The sequence below is a fragment of the Chiloscyllium punctatum genome, chromosome 11 (genome assembly GCF_047496795.1).
Source record: "Chiloscyllium punctatum isolate Juve2018m chromosome 11, sChiPun1.3, whole genome shotgun sequence".
Lineage (NCBI taxonomy): Eukaryota > Metazoa > Chordata > Chondrichthyes > Orectolobiformes > Hemiscylliidae > Chiloscyllium > Chiloscyllium punctatum.
This window is the reverse complement of record NC_092749.1, coordinates 107754822-107776594: the sequence shown is the minus strand read 5'-3', so window position 1 is coordinate 107776594 and position 21773 is coordinate 107754822. Positions and strand designations below refer to the sequence as shown.

The 21773-nt window shown below is 38.6% G+C and overlaps 1 protein-coding gene across 14 annotated transcripts in view; it reads left to right on the top strand.

The window, feature by feature from the left end:
- LOC140483308 (serine/threonine-protein kinase PAK 5-like) overlaps positions 1 to 21773 on the top strand; it is a 203182-nt gene that overhangs the window by 156386 nt on the left and 25023 nt on the right. For all 14 annotated transcript variants that reach the window (XM_072581495.1, XM_072581488.1, XM_072581483.1 and 11 more), the window contains one exon: positions 1659 to 2465. In XM_072581495.1, the coding sequence (XP_072437596.1) occupies positions 1659 to 2465 (807 nt within the window). The remainder of the gene's footprint in view (positions 1 to 1658; positions 2466 to 21773) is intronic.

The window sequence follows — 21773 nt, the reverse complement described above, 5'->3', positions numbered from 1 at the left end:
CCTTGCCAGCGATGTCCATATTCTGTGTAAGAATAGAGATGTGAAAACTCTTGTTAGGACAGACCATCTCGACAGGAGAAAGTGAGGACTGCAGATGCTGGAGATCAGAGCTGAAAATGTGTTGCTGGAAAAGTGCAGCAGGTCAGGCAGCATCCAAGGAGCAGGAGAATCTATGTTTCGGGCATGAGCCCTTCTTCAGGAATGAGGAGAGTGCGCCAACCAGGCTAAGATAAAAGGTGGGGAGGAGGGACTTGGGGGAGGGGTGTTGGAAATATCGCATTTCCAACGCCCCTCCCCCAAGTCCCTCCTCCCTACCTTTTATCTTAGCCTGCTTGGCGCACTCTCCTCATTCCTGAAGAAGGGCTCATGCCCGAAACATCAATTCTCCTGCTACTTGGACACTGCCTGACCTGCAGATCATCTCGACAGCTTTTCTCCCAACATGGGTCAAGGCATTTTGTATCTTTTGAAGACAAGATACCAAAGGGCTATTACTACAGCATTCTAATCACACGATTTTATGCAGTAACATGAATTTGAAAACCCTGGACTGAGTGCAAGAATCAAGTAAATGTGCAATAGAAGTCTTAAATGAAAATGCATTCTGTTGTTTTACAGGGCTGTTTAGAAACTGATTCGTGTGTGCTCTGCATCTACATTTGAAGAATGGCTAATGGGCATTTTATTCTTGTTGACAAATTGAGCCAAAAATAAGTTTGTGTACATTTCTATGTCTAGTGAATATAGCACTTTGTAAAAATTTTCTTAAATGCAAATGGTATTGAGAAAAATTAGTGCTGCCCTCATATTGAAATTTGACATTTTAAGCTGTGAATGGTTGGTTGGTTTCAGCATAATCTGGCGAGGGGTGTGGTATTCTTCCCATGTAATTCTAATTTGGTCATTTTCTACTGTAATAAGGAGTAATCTAAAAATTGAAATTAAGAAGGATAAATAACTGAAGAGATTACTTTCTTAACGTTTAAAAAATTACCTAGCAAAAATTATTTAGTAACTGAATTACCTTCAAGATCATTTTGAATGTTTCATTCATATGATCCTACAGAAAATTTTTGACAGATGGGATATTATATAGGAACAGAAAATGCTAGAAATACAATGCAGGAGCTGATGTCTGATGTGTTATTTATTTCCAGAAATTTTGTTTTTATTTTAACTTCACATTTTCAGCATTTGCGCTTTTTAATTCTAGACCAGATTTCAGGGACCAAAGGGAGAAAAGAACAATGTCAGTTTGGAGAGAGGTCCATCACTACACTTCTTTTAAAAAAAAAATTACATCCAGTGAGTTCCTGACCTTCCATGTTTGCCCTTTACTCAAACCCCATCCTGGTTGATCAGAACTGAGTCTCATTTACCACTGCATTGGCGGTTCTTAGTGAAATATTTGAGACCAAATGGGAAGGAGTAGGTGGATAAAACAGCCAGATCATGCAACACAAATGGATCAGCACAACCAACAGCAGGTGCCACATTTTAAAATAATATGGGGAGAGCAATTTTAATTATTTACAAACCTTTTCTCTTAGAGAAGCATAAAGATTGTTCTAAACAGAATACATTAAAGCACTATCATATTCTGATATCAAGCACGATTTATCCTCTGTCAATAATAACTGGTTTATTTTTTGTTACAGACTATAGTCAGAGGAAACAGAGCATGGAAAGACACCTCTTTAAATGGCCTATTGGAGGAGTTCAATGATATTTCTGTGACTCGCTCAAACTCTCTACGTCGGGAGAGTCCTCCTGCTCCACCACAGAAAAGTTCCAACCATAGCCTATACAGTCCAGAAGAAAATGGCTATGGCCATTATTATCTCAGACAGTCACATGATATTGAATCGTCAAAAGATTTTACAACAGGGAAATGCAAAGAACAGAGCAATCATACAGAAGAATGGGACAGACACCACAGATATATCAAAGCTGCTCAACAAAATGGCCAGGATCCTAACAGAGTTCGGTCTGTAGAAACATATTACTTAGAAGACAGTGTACACAAGGCAGATCTTGGTAGATTGCCACCAGACTATTATGCATATTTGGTGTCAAAAATTAGGTCAACAGACCACATTGTGGCAAACAGGGACTCCCCAAGAGCTCAAAGCTCCCCACCAATTCACAGGAGACACCTACAAAGTACACCTTCTAGAACTGCTCAAAGAGAAATTCCCAGGGAAAAATTGGAATACAAAGAGAAAGATTGGGATCCAGAACACCAAAGGGAAGATTTGGACAAACGACCAAAGTCATCTTATGTCACACAGACAAGTCCTCAACCAACTATGAGACAGAGATCAAAATCAGGATCTGGACTGCAGGAACCAAGTGTGCCATATGCTGCCAGTGCATTTAAGTCAACACATCCCACTGGACATGCATATAGTTCATACACATATCCCAGGCTGTCTGAGTCGACGGCTGTATCATGCATTCCGAAGGTAAATGTCACTTTCATATTCAAACCGTCAACACTTGTATTCAATTCTGCATTCCATCACTGTTTGGCACTGTGTGGTTTGATTTATTTGGATCGTCATTCTCCCTAGTTGCAATTTAACACACACTCACTACTTTTATTAGTTAATGCAAATATAATTGATCTCTTCGAATTTTAGAACTAATGCTTTCTTCTAAAGGCATGTGGTCTTAATGGCTTCACCTATTCTACAAGGAAAACACAGTCATGAAGTTAAGACACATGGTTAAGTAAGGAATGTATTCTATATTGCAAATAAAAGTAAGTGAAGAAATAAATTATCCTATCAAACCTGTGAACAACTGTCCCTCTGACTAGTTGTTCTGAGAATGCTTCAGTTTTGCCATGGAGATCAATTTTTTTCATTTTTAGCATGTTGAATGTTTCACTGATTGTTCTTGAGTTTTTGCAAATCTCAGAATCATCATTCACTTCTATTATAATTTTGCACATTCATCAATCAGTGCTGCTGTAATCTGCTTACCAGGAAATGCATGAAAGGCTCAGGCCAACAGAGCTACCAATATTTCCCATGTCCTTCAGAACTGCATTCCTTAATAGCATCAGATTAAGAACTAGCAGCAGGGAATTATAAGTCTTATGCTGCCAATCCAAAGCTTTACATGTCAGACTGTTTGTAATGTGGTTGAGCATTGGTTTTCATTAAAGTGTTTTAACTGGTGTTTCCATAAGATTTTCTTTTTGGGAATAAAAATCACTCAGTTGTTGCCAGCTGAGATCCATTTCGTACTGCAGCTAAGAGAATGGGTATGCAATTTATAATTCAGCCTCCAGTTATACAGGAAATAGTATTATCCAGCATGCAGCAATAACAGGTGGTGTTAGTAAATCAAAAATGGCGTTTAACACTGAGTTCCCTGTTGGTAAGCAATAACTGAGCATGGTATGTTGGCACAATCAATGCTACTGTTCTAGTTATTTCTGATCATGGTTACTATTGAAGCCGTTAGTTTTTAATTGAAGATCAAGTGTCAGTTTCATGGGTAGTTACTCAAAAGTGACAATAAAAGTATTGGGCTTTTTTTAAAAAAGTGCAGAAATTCTGGTTACTAGAGAATTCCAGCTGGCAGGGCCCAGGACAGAGAATATATTTGGCTCCAGTAATCAGAGCCCATTGTGTTTGGGGTGGAAGCAGAGTCACTCTGTTTTGTCAGGGACCACCAGGGCTTATAATGATGTCCCTGCCCCAGCCAATTGGTATAGTGCCAAATAATACAAATTTTACTGCACTGCTGTGTTATTGGTACCTCATCATGATGACACATTTTGGTAACATAAACTGCTTAGCTTTGTTGCTTATTTCTCCCTTCCCACTTCATTGTATTTACGTAATGCCTTTGGAGTAGTTAAAATGACCCAAAATGACTGGAGCATTATGAAACAAATGTTGACACACAACCATGTGGAAAAATGTGAGTTTATGGACCTTCTGCAAATATGGGAGGTAAATATTATTTAAACAGGAAAAGCTGCAGCAGGGGCACACAGGGATCCTCCTACATAAATCAGAAAAAGCTAGCATTCACATTCAGTGGATTGTAGGGAAGGCAAAAGGACTGTTGGCCTTTCTAAGAAAGGGAATGGAGTGTAAAAACAGATGTTGTGAAAACTATTCAGGACACTAATCAGGCCACACCCAGACTTTTGTGAACAATTTTCAGATTGTTCAGATAAGGACAGATTTCTTCTGAGGAGAGGTTGAGTAGGTTGTGACTGTACACAGTGGAGTTTAGAAGAATGAGAGGGTGACCTTACCAAAACAAAGATGATTCTCAGAGGGCTTGACAAAGTAGATGTGGAAAGGTTGTTTCCCTTTGTAGGAGGACAACAGGGCATAACCTCAGAGTGGATGGTCACCCAATTAAGACATGTGAGGAGAAATCTCTTCCGTGAAGGTAGTCAATCAGTGTAATTCTTCACTGCATTAGTGCTGTAGACAATGAATCATTAAACGTATTCGATGTTGAGGTGGATCTTTAGTCATGCAGAGAATCAAGGGAAATGGGAATAAGGCAAGAAAATGGAATTGGGCACTATCAGATCATCTGTGATCTCATTGAATGATGAAGCAGGCTGAATGGCTTATTTCTGCTTCCACATCTTATGGTCCTTTGGGATGTCAAGAAAGGTGACTAAAAGATTGATCATGGAGTCACAGAATCTTTACAGTATGGAAACAGGCCATTTGGCCTAACAAGTCCACACTAACCCTCCAAAGAGTATCCCATGCAGACCCATTCCCCTACCCTATAACTGTACGTTTCCCATCACTAATGCACCTAACCTACACATCCCTGAACAATGAGCCATTTAGCATGGCCAAATCTCCTAACCTGCACATCTTTGGACTGTGGGAGGAAACATGAGCATCCGGAGGAAACCCATGCAGACACTGGGAGAATGTGCAAATTCCACAGAGACAGTCACCCAAGGCTGGAATCGAACTTGGGTCCCTGGCACTATGAGGCAACAGTGCTAACCAGTGAGCCACCGGGCCACCAGTGGATTTTAAAGCACATCTTAAAGGAGAGAGGGAAAGACAGATTTATTGAGAAAATTCCAAATATCATGGCCTGGGAAGGTAAAGGCACAGATGCCAATGTTGGTACAATGTAAATCAGGATTGGGCAAGAGACTGAAGTTGGTGGAGTGCAGAGATCTTTGGAGGATTGTGGAGCTGCCAAAGAGGGATTTTCCAATGAGAACCAGAATGATTGTAATGCTGCTTTTAAAGTCAAAGGTATTGCCAGGTCCAGGGATGTTGGGCAATCAGAGTACAAAGTGTTGGGTGAATGGAACTTGGTGCACATTATATTATGTGCATTGTATTTTAGATGAACTCATGTTTACACAGCATTCAAGGTGTAAAGTCTGCTCGTCAGTCATCAGAGTACCTGAGTGTAGACGTGACAAAATCATGGATAAGGATTTCAGCATTTGAGCTGAGATGAACTAGAAAGGAACAGCATTATAGAGGTAGATGTAAGAGGTTTTGGTACAAAAGAGGATATTAGGTCAAAAACTCAGATCACAACTAAAAAGAATGAGGTTTTGAAAGTGCAATGAAGGCCTCATATTTTTGAGGTTTGAATTTTGAAGGATTACAATTGATTTATTTCAAGTTCTGAGGTGACACTTGGATTATATTTTAAAAGATTCAATGAAAGTATATTTGAATTTTTTTTGAAAAAGACATCCTGGGAAATCACATTTAGTTAATTGCTTGCTCACTTTTTAGAAACCATCTGCCTGCATTTTGTCTGTACAGTGTTTTGCTAGGAGATTTGTTTGGTTTTTCATTTGGGAGAAAAAAGCCTATTAAGGAAAGAATGTCCTTATCTCCCTCCACTTTCTGAACCCCCCTTATGATTCCAGTGTAAAACCTGATTCATTCTTCAAGAGGACGATGAAAGATTTCTTGATACTCTGTTTCCTGAACAATTTGTATCTGCCAAGACCCCAGAGATATTTGCACTTGTCAAGTGACCTGTGTGCAGAATGCCTGATTGGCAGCCACCTGGACATCCACATCTAACCTTATTTTCTTTTACAAAGTAACCATTATTGGTGAAAATAATTTTTTTCTCCAGAGTTTGTGCAGAGAGAAAGTTGTGTTTTCCTTTTCAGTAAATCTGATGTATGTCTGTGTGAGATTATTTAGAGGGCTAAACATTTACGTTATAAACTGTGTTAACCCGTTTTGCATCTTTGTGGAACAAGTTTGTTTTACAATAAATCAATAATTGTGTGTTTATTAAAGAAAGCTGGTCAATGGATCATTTTATTCTAAATTTAATACAGAGAAAGCATATGATTGGCCACATTGGAACTGGGGAAAATGTTAACATTGTGGCCTGTGCCATGATGGTACTAGAGAGGGAGAGTGCCCTCCTCCTATCTCGATTGTAACAAAAGGTCTAGTTCTCCCGAAACAGTGACGAGGGTGAGGGGTGAAATTAATAATAACAAAAATAGAAAATGCTGGAGAAACTCAGATTTGGCAGCATCTGTGGGGAAAAAAACTGAGTGAATGTTTCAAAACTGGTATGATTCTTCAGAATGGACGATTAGTACTGAGGAAGTCATATTGGACTTGAAACATAAATTCTTTCTCTTTCTTTGTAGATACTACCAAACCTGCTGAGTTTCTCCAGCATTTTCAGGTTTTATTTCAGATTTTCAGCAGTATTTCTGCAGTATTTTGCTTTTATCAGAGGAGGTTAATTGGTGGTTAACACAGGAAGTTCGTGGCAGGAAATTTCCTCAAGCACAATATGTTTGACAAACAGTAAAATAAATTCGAGGCAGTGGAGGCATCAAATTAGCTATTGGGGAAAGGTTTAGGAACTCTATAATGCTTCAATGTTGTGAAGATATTAAAATTTGCTCTCAAATGCCCACCTGTGAACCATACAAATAGACACACTCAGGAAGCCTTGAAGTCCCCATTATCTACTAATAATGAATAATTCAGTAACCTTTTTCTATCTAATTTATTATAACTCAGTGCTATAATAAAAGTAACTATGATAATCTACAGCTGAAATAAAATGTTACACTTTGCTTGTTCATGGAGCATTATATTTTTCTACCAAAAAAGCAGAATACTGCACATGCTGGAAATCTGAAGTAATTTAGAAAATGATGGAAAATTTAGCAGGCAGAGTCTATATAGAGAGACAGACAGAGTTAACATTTCATGAGTGTGACCTTGCATCAGAACCAGGAACAGTTAAGATATAATAGGTTTTGAAGAAGGGTTGGATGGGATACGGACAATGGAATGTCTGTGATAAAGGTGGAAGTTGGTGCTCCAGGACCAAGGGAATTAGAAATGGGGTAAGAAAGATATTGCTAGAGTGAGTGTGCTGCTGGCTGAGAAAAGAAAAAAAACACAAAAAGAAAAGGAAACAAAATGGAACACAAAGTTATGGTCATAAATTGTTGACATGCTCATTTTTTTTGATTCCTTTGCTTATTTTGTGTTTTTTTTCCTTCTTCGGGCAGCAGCACATCCACTGTAGGAACATCCTTTGTTTCTTACCTCAGATTCTAACCAAAGTACGTTTTCCCCAATATTTCATAACTAATATTCTGGTAAAGAATAAAATATGTCATCAAGTATATTGTTTGGAGAAATGCAATTAGAATCCTAGTGTACACTGACTTGACATAGTCACATGACATCTACCTCTGTTGTAAGTGCATTTATCTGCAGCCTAAGAGAACCATTAAATATGCTTCACTTTAAACACTGGTGAAAAGTTACCATGGTCTCAGAGTACCACAGGCTACTCTCTCATTAAAGGGTGATGACTGGTGGTGGAATTAACTGGAAGGTCACCACTCCTAAGGCGAAGGGCGAGGTTGAGAATGCAGTGACCTCAGCTGGTACATGAATTGCATTGGTGTTGTTAGCATCGCTTTGTATCACAAACCAGTCATCCAGAAAACTGAACTTACCAACTCCCATGGTGTCAGAGTTGCAGTTGAAAATAAGTGGATTTCTGGAGTTGAATAGAGCCAACTGCTGAAAGAAACAAGAAGGAATAAATAAGAAAAAAAGTTCGCAACTCAGGTGAGTCAAAATAGGTTGTCCATTTTTCATTCCTTGCTGCTGTGGAAATGAAAGGAGATGTGAGACAGTGGCAAAACTACAAAATAACAACAGAATTCATTTTAAAATAAACATGAACATCTAAGAGTTGCAATCCTGCTTTCCATATTGGAGAAAAGAATGCCAGAAGCTGTATTTTGACCTCCCTAAGGAGCAGAAAAGCCAGTAAGAGATTTTACAAGCTTAGAAGATACAATTTAAAACCCATTGTAATGTTATTTATCTGCATTATTTGTTCAACGTCTGTGTTCAAGGGGAGAGGGAGACTATTAACCAATATATGAGCATGCTGCTGCAGCTAGCTGAATGCTAAAAGTTTGGGCAAATGAAAGATCTCATCAGAGACAGATTTGTCTTAAGCACAAGGAATCCTGCGGTGAGAGCACATCTGAAAGAGGAGAAAACTGCCCCTAAAGTTATCAACATGTACAGAAGCTCTGAGCTTGTCAATCACCAGCTGGAGCATATTAATGGGAGAACATACTAATTGCAGGAAGCTGAAACACTTTACACATAAGTGCATAGCCAGAAAGAGATGAAACAAGCCTTTAAAGGTGCTGGAGATGTCAGTCAACAAATCTGACAAATCACTTTACAACGTAAAACACTTTGGATCTAAAGTTGATACGTGGTTTGTGACTGTTGCAATGATGACTGCAGAAGTTATTGACTGTGAACTGATCGGAGAAGATTGGATATATATTTTTACAGATCTTGAATGCATTCCTGATGAATGTAATGCGGTGAATGAGAGTATGAGACCAATGCAGCATTTACCAAGTAGAATACCAGTTGTCCTCAAGTCCAGTCAGAAAGATAACATAGAAGAGCTGGAAAAAGTGGCAACTTCACCAGTCTGGATTAGCTGCATGGTAACAGTGGAACAAGCCTGGAAAATGAGAATATACATAGATCTAAAGGATCTCCATAAAGCTTAATATCTCAACATCTCGAATGCCAGCAATTGGAGGAATATTTCCACAATTTGCCAAGATTTAGATGTTTACTTGTATCAATCTGAAGGATAGTTATTAGCAAATTACGCAAAGCAAACGTTTTCTAACTGTATTCTAATTGCCATTAGGAAGAAGCAAATGGCTGCAAATTCACTTAGCTATTTCCACAACACAACACAAGATAGTGATCTCCCTGGACTGGAAGCTATTTGTGGCTTATCTGCTACTCCATTGACGTGGAAACACAATGGAAGAGCCCAACCACAGATCATGATCAGAATCTAGAGGGACTGCAGAGAGGTTGCCAGTTGAGCCTGAAGTTAAGCAAGAGAAAGATACAATCATATGGCTTCAAATATATTCAATTGTATCATACACAACAGCAAAAAGACATTGTCCAGCTCCTGACAATGTGAGAACTGTAGCTGAGATGCAGCAACCAATAGGTCTAAAAGCAGTACAATGACTTGTTGGATTGTGAACTGAGACAAAGTTCTTGCCTAAGTTGTCATCAGATTATGATCCTCATCCCAAGGTCACTGCCAAGGATGTGCAGTGGTACTGTGGCACAGAAGAAGAGAATCAAAAAAACTAAGAATAATGTTAGTGTTGAGGTCTGCGATGTCAATGATGAAGTCACCTTGCAATGTGATGCCAGCAACCTATATGCAGCAAGAACAAGATGCTGCATTGGTGTCTCAGACTTTAATGCAAACTGAATGACACTACACTCAGTGTGTCTGGCTTTTGTCTTTGCTTGTAAGCGTTTTAACCAATAACCTGTTTAGGAGAGACAAAGTAACAGTGGAATCTGACTACAAGCCACTTCAAAGCATCTTCCTCATGCTGCTTCTATCTGCTGCAAAGAATATTACTTTAATCACAAAACACCATTTGAACATGACACACAGGCAGGGGTACGGCTGAATGTTGCTGACATTCTGTTGAGAGTGATACTGAAGAAACTTGAAGGTGCTAAAATACGATGTGTAATCTTCCAGATTCAACATGAAGCAATGCTCTGGAAGTCATCGACTCCGCAGATATGTTGAACCTGAAAGACAAAATTAATGCAAATGGTGCAATAATATGCAACCTTACAAGTGCTGCAGGTAGTAGTGATAAAAGAATGGAGAAAGTGAGGACTGCAGATGTTTTAGATCAGAGCTGAAAATGTGTTGCTGGAAAAGCGCAGCAGGTTAGTCAGCATCCAAGGAGCAGGAGAATCGGCGTTTCGGGCATGAGCTCTTCTTCAGGATAAAAGAATGGCCTGAAATCATCAAGGACTCGCCAATGCTATTAAGAGATTATTGGTATACAGAGATGAACTATTAGTCCAGGGTGTCATCTTGTACAAAGGAAATAATATTATCCTAAAGGAAATGAGAAAAGAGATACCGAAGCACATCTATGCAAGCCATTGAGGAATTGAATCTAATTTGAGGAAGGCAAAAAAAACTGCTCCACTAGCCTATCATAAACAATGAAATAAGAACCACATCAGCCAGTGCATCACTTGTAGAAATGCTACGCTTGTTGGTCTAGACTTGATGGGCCAAACCGTCTCTTCTGTACTACATGGTTCTAAGCAAGCAGAAAAGCTGCTTATTGTACATGACATCCCAAACAGAACGTGGCTGAAGTTTGGAGTAGATGTCTTCACTTTTGCAAGAAATTATTATCCTGTTATTATCATCTACTATCATGACCACTAGGAATCGGACCAGCTGATACCAATTATCAGTGAGAATTAGATGCCTGAAAACACAGTTCAGCCATTACAGTATTGTGGACATTGTGACGAGTGACAGTGACCCTCAAGCTACGAGTGAAGAATTCAGCTCCTTCATAAAGTAGGCATGAATGACAAAATCAAGGTGAAATGACCGAGAGCCAAGTTTGACTTTGAGATGCAATTCAGTGCAAGAGCTCAGCATTGAAGAGGCCACCAGAGGGCAAACATTAATACTCAACAACAGTCAACTCAAATGGCAACATGGGGCTTCTGAACTGCAGTTGTAACCTCAATTATATATGGTGAACATGAACAACCTGACATGTTTTCAAAACCATGGACATCTAGATATAAATAGAGAATTCTCTCAGATCAGAATGAGGTTATTTCACCACCTGCGCAGAGTACAAAATGACTATCAGTCCCAGAAGTTCACCATTCCCCAGGGGAAAAAAAAGCAACAAATGGATCAGCACCAATCAATCATAGCAACAGCACTCATCACAGAAATGACCTCCTGGAGAAGCATCATCACCCTGGGAATTAACATTACCTTGGGAACGAACAAATAACAGAGTAATAGCCGACGACAATGCTTACGGATGCCATTAAGAGACCTCCACAATTTTACGCTTCTGTACACAACACCTGTGTAGGAACTGACCAAATGGAACTGATTAGAGTGAACACTGTTACTGAATGATCACTTTCTTTTTGAAAAAGTACACATCTTGCAAAGATATTTTATGACTCAAATTTTATGCAAAATACTTATTTTTAAACTTTCCTATGTGTTGTATTTCTTTGAAATTAAAAAGTTTTGCTCTTATTACAAGAGGAAAGGATGTAGTTGACACTTCTCTGCTGTGAAAAGGAGATTTAATGGGATATTTCCATGTGGAAAATATTGGAAGCTGTCACTAGCCAATTTAGTTCTACACTCAAATCTTTTTTTCTCAATTTCTAAAATTATGTATGGATTGCCACCACATACATGACAATGACTTCTCACTAAAACATCAGAATGTTCGGGTAGTTACATGATTTGGAAATAATAGCAGGTATGTTTTTCTATTGGTAGAGGCTGTGAACAAAACATCACTTGCAAACGTAAAATAGAGAGACATATTGTATTTTACTTATGTTCTGAGTTGCATGGCTGATAGTGGCATCAGTGGAATTAAGGAACAATTAGGCCTAGTAATATTGTAATTAATCTAAAACTTGTGATATATATTCAAATCTGATCAGTCTTTTCCCCAGGACAGTGCACCTTTGCTTCAAAGGTTTTTGAATATTCTTCTGAAAAGTTTAAATTCTCCCCTCCTATCCGGAAGGCGCCTCACTGGGGTAATACATGTGAACATACAAATTAAGATCAGGCCTAGGTCACTTGAACACTCAAGCCTACTCCATTATTTAATTAGATCACAGTCCCAGCAGAACTTTTCATTTCATGCCTCCCCTTATTTAACAAAATCTATCTGCCTTTGTCTTCGAAGTGTTCAAAGTCTTTGTTCCCACCACCTTTTTAGGAAGACTGTTCCTAAGACTCATGAACCTTTGTAAAGGAAAAAAATTCTTCTTTTCTCTGTTTTAAATAATGTTCGACTCTTTAGTTTCAAACAGTGTCCTCTATTTCTTTATTCTCATTTTTATGGATCTGTAGATACCAGACTCCTTACTTTGCTGTATTTAAATAGGCATTCATCATATGAGTTAAATGGTGAGTGAAATGGTGCCATATTGATATTTGATTCACTCTTCATCTTATGTACTCTTATTATCAAGCACAGTGACTAGATAGCATATAGGTAACAGGAACCCTACATTGCTTTATTCTCCCCTTATCCATTTCTTAACCTCCTACACCCACTTCTCAATTTGAGTAGGAGATAAGCCACAGCCCATTATATTCAGCACCCTGGCCCAGCTATGAGCTGCAGGAAATGCTTGAGGCGTTAAGTGCTGTACTCTTATTCCTATCATCTAATTCAGAATACACAAGAAATCCAAGTTGCTGCCCTTCCGGCCTTTGTAATTTAGCTGCAAAGTTTCAAAACAATTGGTAAGTGTCTGGAAAAAGAATATATAAAGTGGATTGACCAATTGCTTTGAATTTGGACACATCTTTCAGATCTTGAAACCACTAGAATACATATTGAAAATCAGGCAAGTAAACAAGAACTGCTCTCAAAAGCAAACTAATCACTCAGCCAGTTTTATGTTTCCTTTCTTTTCTCAAACTTGGTGTAATTTTTCAGTACAGGAAACTTTCAACTCCTTTGACAGCAAAATGAAGATAATTTTGAGATTAGACTGTACTCTAAGTAATTTTTAAACTGACATGGTCAAGTTAAATTGTGCATGGGATAATTTAACTAATACAGTCATTATTTTCCTAAACCTTTTCATTTTCCTTTTTATACTTGCTAATTTTACTCTATGGAGTGTTTTGTCAAGGAGAGGATGTAGTGACAGGTGCTGAAACAGGATTTTAGTTAATTTGCAACACATCATTGCATAAAACACTTATCTGTGTAGGGAAAATAAAAGTATTCCTAATTGACTAATGATTACTTTCAAACATTTTGTAAAAATGCATTTACTTTGTGCAAATTAAAATGTTGACTAAGAATGAAATCATATAACTATGCATTGAGGATATCTGGTGTACATTTTTAAATGTAGCATTAATGCTGGACTTCAAAATGTTACATTCATCAGTGCTCTAACGCTTTCACATTTAGCTGCTGCAGAAATTCTGCTCCATAAGATCATTTTTTAAATGCCTTTTAGAGTTTTCAGACAATGTTTAAAATGTCTTTATCTACAGAATGCGATAACTGGTTAGGTACTTAATTTTGAAAGGGACTGAATTGTGTTTCAGTGCTCTAGTGGAAAATACTTTCCTTTTATGGAGCATGGTTTCAAACCTGGCTTGGACTTGCAGTTAGGATGGATGATAAATTCTGGCCCAGCAGTGACACTTACATTTTGGATACAAACAAATGCAGGTAGTTAGAAATCTGAGCAGTTGAATGTTTATTGCTCTGGAAATTTAATTCTTGCACCTTTTTCCCCAGAAAACTCCCTGCTTAATCTCTATTAAACAGAACTGGAGATACGGCCATATCCTAGATACATGCCCAGTAGAAAGTCACTGGATACTGTTCTTGAATGTGTGTCCAAAGAGTAAATACAATGAGGTGACATCACCAGTTCAAATGGTTCTTGTCCTCGTGAAGCTGTTGTTAGATATAATCAAAACTTTAAGAATCTATTTTTAAAGGGAGGCACATCTGTGGAGAAATGTCATAATAAAGCTGTGTTTATGTGTAATCAATGAAGCATTTGTTAGTAAAAAGTGAAATCAAGCTTAAACTGAGACTGTTCAATTAAATATTTGTATACTGCCATAGTTGCTTGTATCTACTTTTCATCACACAACATGGGAACTACAATGAAGAAAAGAAACAGCTATTTTAGAGGAAGTTTTTGTTTTTAATTTAATATTAAAATACCAAAAATACTGATACACAAAACTATATCCAAAACCAATAAATAAATAACAAGTATGCTCAAGCTGCTTAAAATAAGGCTTGTGTATTGTAGGTTCTGAATTCAGAAATATTTACTTACATATATTGTCAAATTTTTATTCACCATTCTTGCTCTTATTTTTGTGAAACTTGGAACTATTATGTATTTCCATTTGCAAATTATTGCTTTCAATGTAAGTAAATTTTTTAAAATATCAAATTTCCGAAACCTGGAATGAAGTTTTCAATTAAGTCACTAGATCATTTTCACAGATGGGCAGTCTGTAAGCCATATATTTCATAAGTATCTTAATAGCTCAGCAAGTGTCATGTAGAAAAAGACTGCAAAATTGTTTTGGTTGTTGAGTATTTGTTTGTGATCACTACAAATGTACAAAGTTGTCATCCTAGTAGCTACTGTCCATTAAGTTAACATTTTAAGGTGTATTGATATTAAAACACAGTGTCGTACAATGATGAAAGTTATTAGTGTATAACTGAACGTTGGGAACAGTATCTGAAGGATGGTGGGAGCACTAACAAACAGTCGTGCTGACTAACAAAATAGATTATCAAGGCGGCACAGTGGCTCAGTGGTTAGTACTGCTGCCTCGTAGCACCAGGGTCCCAGGTTCGATTCCAGCCTCGGGTGACTGTCTGTTTGGAGTTTACACATTCTCCCTGTGTCTGTGTGGGTTTCCTCCAAGTGCTCTGGTTTTCTCCCACAGTCCAAAGATGTGCAGGTCAGGTGAATTGGCCATGCTAAATGTGCCCATAGTGTTAGGTGCATTAGTCAGAGAGAAATGGGTCTGGGTGGATTACTCTTCATAGGGTCGGTGTGGACTGTTGGGCCGAAGGGCCTGTTTCCACACTGTAGGGAATCTAATCTTAAAAAAAGTTAATATGGAGATGACATAATAACTGTAAAGTCACATGCATTGCTTTATTTTAAAAAAACACATGGGCAATATACATTTGAACAGAAGTTTTGATCTTTAATCTTCTGGATTGAAATAACAGTAAAGCTAAGTGAAAGTTACTTAGTCACTTTACCCATTAAATTTAAATCATGGTGTTTCTATTTTTGCAGCATAAGCTATGGTAACACATGGGGAGTTTTAGTCATATGGGTTGATCATAGAGGTTGGTAAGCATGGATTTCATGCCACTGCCCAGTGTTCCAATTTGTTGGGTTTATCTCTTCTCGGGCCATTTTTGTTCCAGAGGTGGAATGGGTGTTGGCAGCACTACCTGCCAAGAAAGCAAATGTGCATAGAAGTGGCCTCATGGCAGGGAGCTACTACTCCAGACAGGCTTGCTCTAATTTTCCAACACTTTCTTAGTCCCTGGTCAGGAAATGGCAGAATTAAAGATGCCTTCTGGGCTCCACACAATTTCCTTGGATATTGCCAACCCTAATCTCTGTCTGTCAGCACTGATACCTATTGGTAATCACCCTCTATCACCAATCTTTCTTAGAACTACTTCCATTTTATCTTCAACTGTATGTGGTGAGAACTTAAATGATTTTGATCATGATCATGCTTAATCTTTATTGAATATTCAAATATAGTTTTGGAATGTCTGCCACAATGTTAAACAAACTTAAGTGATTTAAGTTAGAGGAAGAAGCGAGAACCATTTTTTTTAAAAGAGAGCCTGAAGACCAACAAGGTTTAAATCAGGAAATAACAGCCTAGGATTGGTGACTTGATCTGTAAACTTTAATAGCAATGCACAATAAACTGTTATGCCCTGTCATATTGAGACAAAAACAGTAGCCCACAAGTTGATGAAATAAGGTTTCATCTCATGGCTTCTGCCTGAAGTTAGACTTGCCCTTACTTTTTTAGGCATTTGTAATTTTTCCCTAACAAATTGCTGAAAGTCTAGTTTGTGATGGCGCAATCAGATGGAAACTTGAATCTGAGTGAACAGGGCAAGCAACTGCGTATTTCATTAGTCAAATTGAAAGATTGAAATTAACAGTGTAAGGACTGTGGAGGAAGGGGGTGAATTTCATTGGAAGAATTCCGTGTCATACCAGGTACAGAAAATGGAAATAAAATAGAAGAAAGGAGAGGAGAAAAAAAATTTACAACGTAATGTTTGTAACGCTTCAAAAGCAGTAAAGATGGAAGAAATGAACCTCAACACTTATAATAGTTAATATTCAGTCTGAGAGAGATTGATTGGCAATAACTAAGAGTTGTCACATCAATAAAAGGGTGATCAGATTGAAACCTACAAGATATAATTTTTTTTGTAGTGAGTTCTCTCCCCAAAATATATTTATAGGCAGCAGGATACCTTTAATTTAGTTGCAGGACAGTATTAATATAATTTTGCTTATACTTTCTCAGCAGACAACTGAAGGAGGAAATACTGTGATGAGTGAAAACAGCCTGGATATAAGGGAGAAATATGAAAATGATGAATGGAATGTATTGCCCTTAACTTTGCGGGTTCAATGACAGCATATTTAATCAGGAGGTCAGAATGACAGATTGAGACTACTATCTTTCAGCCTCCACCCACTTCCTGTCATGCTGCCAATTGATGCCTTGGGTAATTAAGCATTAAGTAATGCCTCCTCAGAGTTCTTTCTGCTGCTGCTGGTATTAATCCAGCAGCGGGAAGGGAGCATGATAATTCAACCTGTACAGGGTTACCTGTGGGCTTATGTGGAACTCCCTCATTCAAAGGCTGTTGGTGCCTGATTGAGGGACCAGGCATTGGGAAGTGAGGGTCTGCTGCAGTCCAGCATTCTTCCCATGCGGTCGACACTCACGTTTGGCTTGGACTCCAGTAACGAAACAAGGCCTCAGGAGGATGTCATAACAGCAGCAGTAACCACTGCCTCCCTAACTGGCTGGCAGTTCTTGGTAGGCAGCATCTCCAGCCATGGAGTCCTTGGTTCTGGAGAATCCTGATGCTGTCCAGTTAAGTGTCTGAGTGGCACACAATGCAACAGGACTTCCTTAAAAGTGGTGACACAGAACTCATGTCAGTACTCCAGCCAGCAGGCACAGGGCTCGTCATCTCCATTGTCAAATGAAGATTGTTCAATGTCACATTGGGTTTTGCCCTTTTGATATAGGACAACCTTTCAACAGCACCTAGAGATCTTTAAAAAAAGCTCCAAGCGTACTGGAAACCATGTTGATAGTATATAATTCCTCCAATGAATATTGGATCAATTTTTTTTATTTTAGAACAGACCTTGCATTTGTCTAGTGTAGAATCTTTCACATCCTCAGAATATCCCAATTAGTTATTCCTGCAGTACAGCCAGAGGTCAATTTCAGCAAAGCAAAGCCACACAAACAGCAAAGGAGTAAATGATCAAATCAATTTGTTTTCATGTTCGCTCCGGTTTAAATGTTAGCCACAATGTAGGAAGATGTTTCTATTCATCTTGAAATTACAATAGAATTTTTTAAATGCTGTTGAATGAGCAGATAGTGCCTTAGCTTAAGCAATATATCAATACTGCAGTTAAGTGTCATGTTCACATACATGATGTTCTCAAGTCTTTAACTACTTGCCTTTTGACTTGGAGACTGAGTGTTAAGACCATAAGACATAGGAGCAAAAATTAGGCCATTCAGCCCATCAAATATGCTCTGCTGTTACATCATGGCTGATAACTTTCTCAACTGTAACCTTTGATCCCCAAGACCCTATCTATCTCAGTCTGAAATATACTCAATGACTGACCTCCACAGTCTTCTGTGGCAATGACTTCCATAGATTCATCACTCTCTGGCTGAAGAAGTTTCTCCTTTTCCCTCTTCGAAAAGGACTTCCCCAAAGATCATCCCATCCAGACATCCACACCCCCAATACCCTAACCCTGTAACCATGCATTTCTCAGGAATGGTCCACCTAACCTGCACATCTTTGGACTGTGGAAGGAAACTAGAAACCCACGCAGACACAGGGCGAATGTGCAAACTCCACACAGTTGCCAGAGGCTAGAATTGAACTTGGGTCCCTGGTCCTGTGAGGCAACAGTGCTAACCACTGAGCCACCGTGCATCACTCAAAAGTTCCTCTCCAAGCCACACGCCATCTGTCTTGGCATTATTATATTTATTTTCTTTGTTCATTCTTGGGATGAGGGCTTTGCTGGCTAGGTAGCATTTATTGCCCAGAGGGCATTACTGCAGATCTGGAGTCACACATAGGCCAGACCAGGTAAGGATGGCACTTTCCTTCCCAAAGGACATTAGTGAACCAGATGGGTTTTTTCTGGCAATCAATAATGGATTCATAGTCATCATTAGATTCTTTATTCCAGATTTTAAAAATCGCTGTTCCTTCATTGTTGCTGGGTTGAAATGCTGGAACTCCCATCCTTATGACACTGCGGGTATCCCTATACCCTACAGAGTTTAGAAATTCAAAAAGGCAGCTCACCAGCATATTTTCTAAGGAAGCTTTGGATTATAATAAGTGCTAACCCAACAAACTACACCGATCACATAAACAAATCAAAAAAGCCCAATTTTGGATGTCTCCAGCTCTTTCTCCGATTAATTACTTACATAACATTTGTGTGATTAATTAGAAAATCTCGTTGTTACATTTGTAGAAATTACCTTCAAGTCAAAAACCGTTTTGTTTTATTGAGGACTGTTGCCTTCTCCACCTCAACAAAATCACAATCATTTTGCATTTGAAAAAGACCGATGTGTGCTCTTCAGCCTTCTACAATTTACAGAAACAGGTTTGTGTCCTTAAGAAAGCCACCTTTCAGGGAAGCGTGACCAGTCTAGATGGATCCATGAGTTATTAATTTACTATGTCAACTTGAGGCTGATGCTGCCAGGAAAGCAGCAGAAGGAATGAGGTGCAACACTCAATGTCAGCAACAATCATTGACTTGAAGTGATCTCTCAACAGCCTAGTTGGAATTACTTTGTATTTCCCCCAGGGATATTCTTATGCACTGCTGGAGCAGGTGGGACTTGAACACACTACCACTGTGCCACAAGAGCCCTAGCAGTACGTAGATTAATGTCAGCTGTCACTCGAACTACATATCCATATTGTCCTTCTCTCGTCAACACTAGGCCAGATTTTTCTGCTTGGTGGGTGTCTCTAAAGAATCACCCAAGTGAAACATGTAGAGGGAAATAGATGGAATATTGCCCACACCAAAGAGGCTACAGGATTTTTGCATCCATTTAGATTATACTTGGGTGGCTTCATGACAATATTTTGTGGGTTTTTTATGTTGGATATTGCTTTTTTTTTATTTTGTGTATAACGGAGGTCTGATCTTGCTATATTCAGCAAAATCTGGTGCCAGACCCACAGTGACACTGTCTGCTCATAACAGAAGGAGGGTTCTCCCAATATTACTCTTCTCCTTCCTGACCCCTACCCCCCCACCCAATCCCAAATGCACGCACACCTTTTCCTCAGGTCATACAAAATCTTGTTACTGTTGTGACATCCAACAAAAGCAAATTGCTGAGCTGACAGAATACAGGTTTTTCTATTGAATGTTAACTTACTGGGATGAGCCCACTGATCATCTCACAACCAGATGGTTGGTTCTAGTATAAAATGGGGACACTACTTGAATGGGAGAAGACTGGGGACAAAGATATCTCTCCAAGTCATTACTCACACTCCACAGCATCATGTTGTTCAATTTTCTATAGCTTTATGTGATAGATACCACATCAGGACATAATGCAGCCTGTATTTACAAGCTATGAAAGGTTTTTCTCAGAGAGTGAATCAGTCTCAGGAATATACAACACTATTTTTTAAGATTACTTGCAGTGTGGAAGTAACGCTGCACACCGACCTGCCGAAGCACAACCCACCCAGACCCATTTCCTACATTCACCCCTTCACCTAACACTACAGGCAATTTAACATGGCCAATTCACCTAACCTGCACATCTTTGGATTGCGGGAGGAAACCAGAGCAGCCGAAGGAAACCTACGCAGACACAGGAAGAATGTGCAAACTTCACAGAGAGTCGCCTGAGGCGGGAATTGAACCGGGGTCTCTGGTGCTGTGAGGCAGCAGTGCTAGCCCCTGTGCCACCATGCCGCCCACTTTTTTTTCTTTAACATTGTCCCATTCCCTCCTCATTTTTATTTATAAAAAGCAAGTGACCCACTATTAATGGAAAATGAACAATAATATGATGAAGTACAATCAGAAAGCATGACATACATTTCCCTTATACTGGTTTGAAGTGCTGCACTATATTACAGCAATTGACCAAACCATCACAGCTTTTGTTGTAGTGTAATAGCAATATTTGAAGTTCTCTAGAAATATTCCTTATTTTTTCACACTTGCTTTCTGCCTGTAAATGTGGTAGCTGCCTTATACTTTATACATATATATGTTTATGTATGTATGTTGTATACCTATGTCTGCATAAAATGATTTAATGTTCTTAAAATGGAGATTTATAATTGGGATTCAATTAATTTAATCTACACTATTTCACTATAAATAATATACCTGATTATGAGCAGTATCTAACAGTCCTTACTAACGATAGTAACAAACTTTGTTTACAGAATGAAAAGATATGAATATTGTCCATTTCCACATCTTATTTTGATTTTGTCAATTCACGAATTTTGAAAATGTGAATTTGTTTAAAGTTTAGTTTTGGAAGCTTTTACATTGCAGTTGGAAGGGGATAGAAGCCCCATTCTGCTATATGTCCATAGTTAATGGTGTTAAGAGAAACAAATTGAATAAATGTTAAATGTTAATTCTAAATCATATCAGCTACAAGTTTTGAATTTGTTCCACTTCATCCATTCATTTTAACTGCTTCACACCTCGTCGCATTATAGAGACAAGACAATGGAAAGGCAGCTAGGTTCCAGCACTAGTGTTTCTGGGGAAAGCTGAAAGAAGTGAGTGCGTAAAACTAGCACAGGTAATTTAACCCTCCAGTTTTCGAGGTTTACCAAGAAAAATGACCCTTCATTCACTTAGCACAACTTCCCATCAGTATTGCGAGGGTTCTGAATTCTGGATGTGGGAAGCTACACAACTCAAACTAAAATTACATCTTATGTATAATGAGCCATGATGATTGCATCTAAATTATTTTTGTGACTTAAGTAATTCTAATCCAATAATGGAAAATGGCAAAGTTAATTTATCCAAGAACTGTGGGTATTTATGTTCGTTCCCCATTCTACTTTGTCCCTGACCCTAAGCAGTGCACTATCTATTCCAAGAAGGGAAAAGAGTTCAAAGACTACACCGATGCTGCAATGAAAACAGCTGCCAGTATGTGTAGACCAGCAACCTGCTAATTGCTTCTACTCCTTCCTTTCCTGACTGGCCCTCAGTTGTTACCTTATAATGGCAATGCAACTTAGCTTGTAATAACAGGATGCC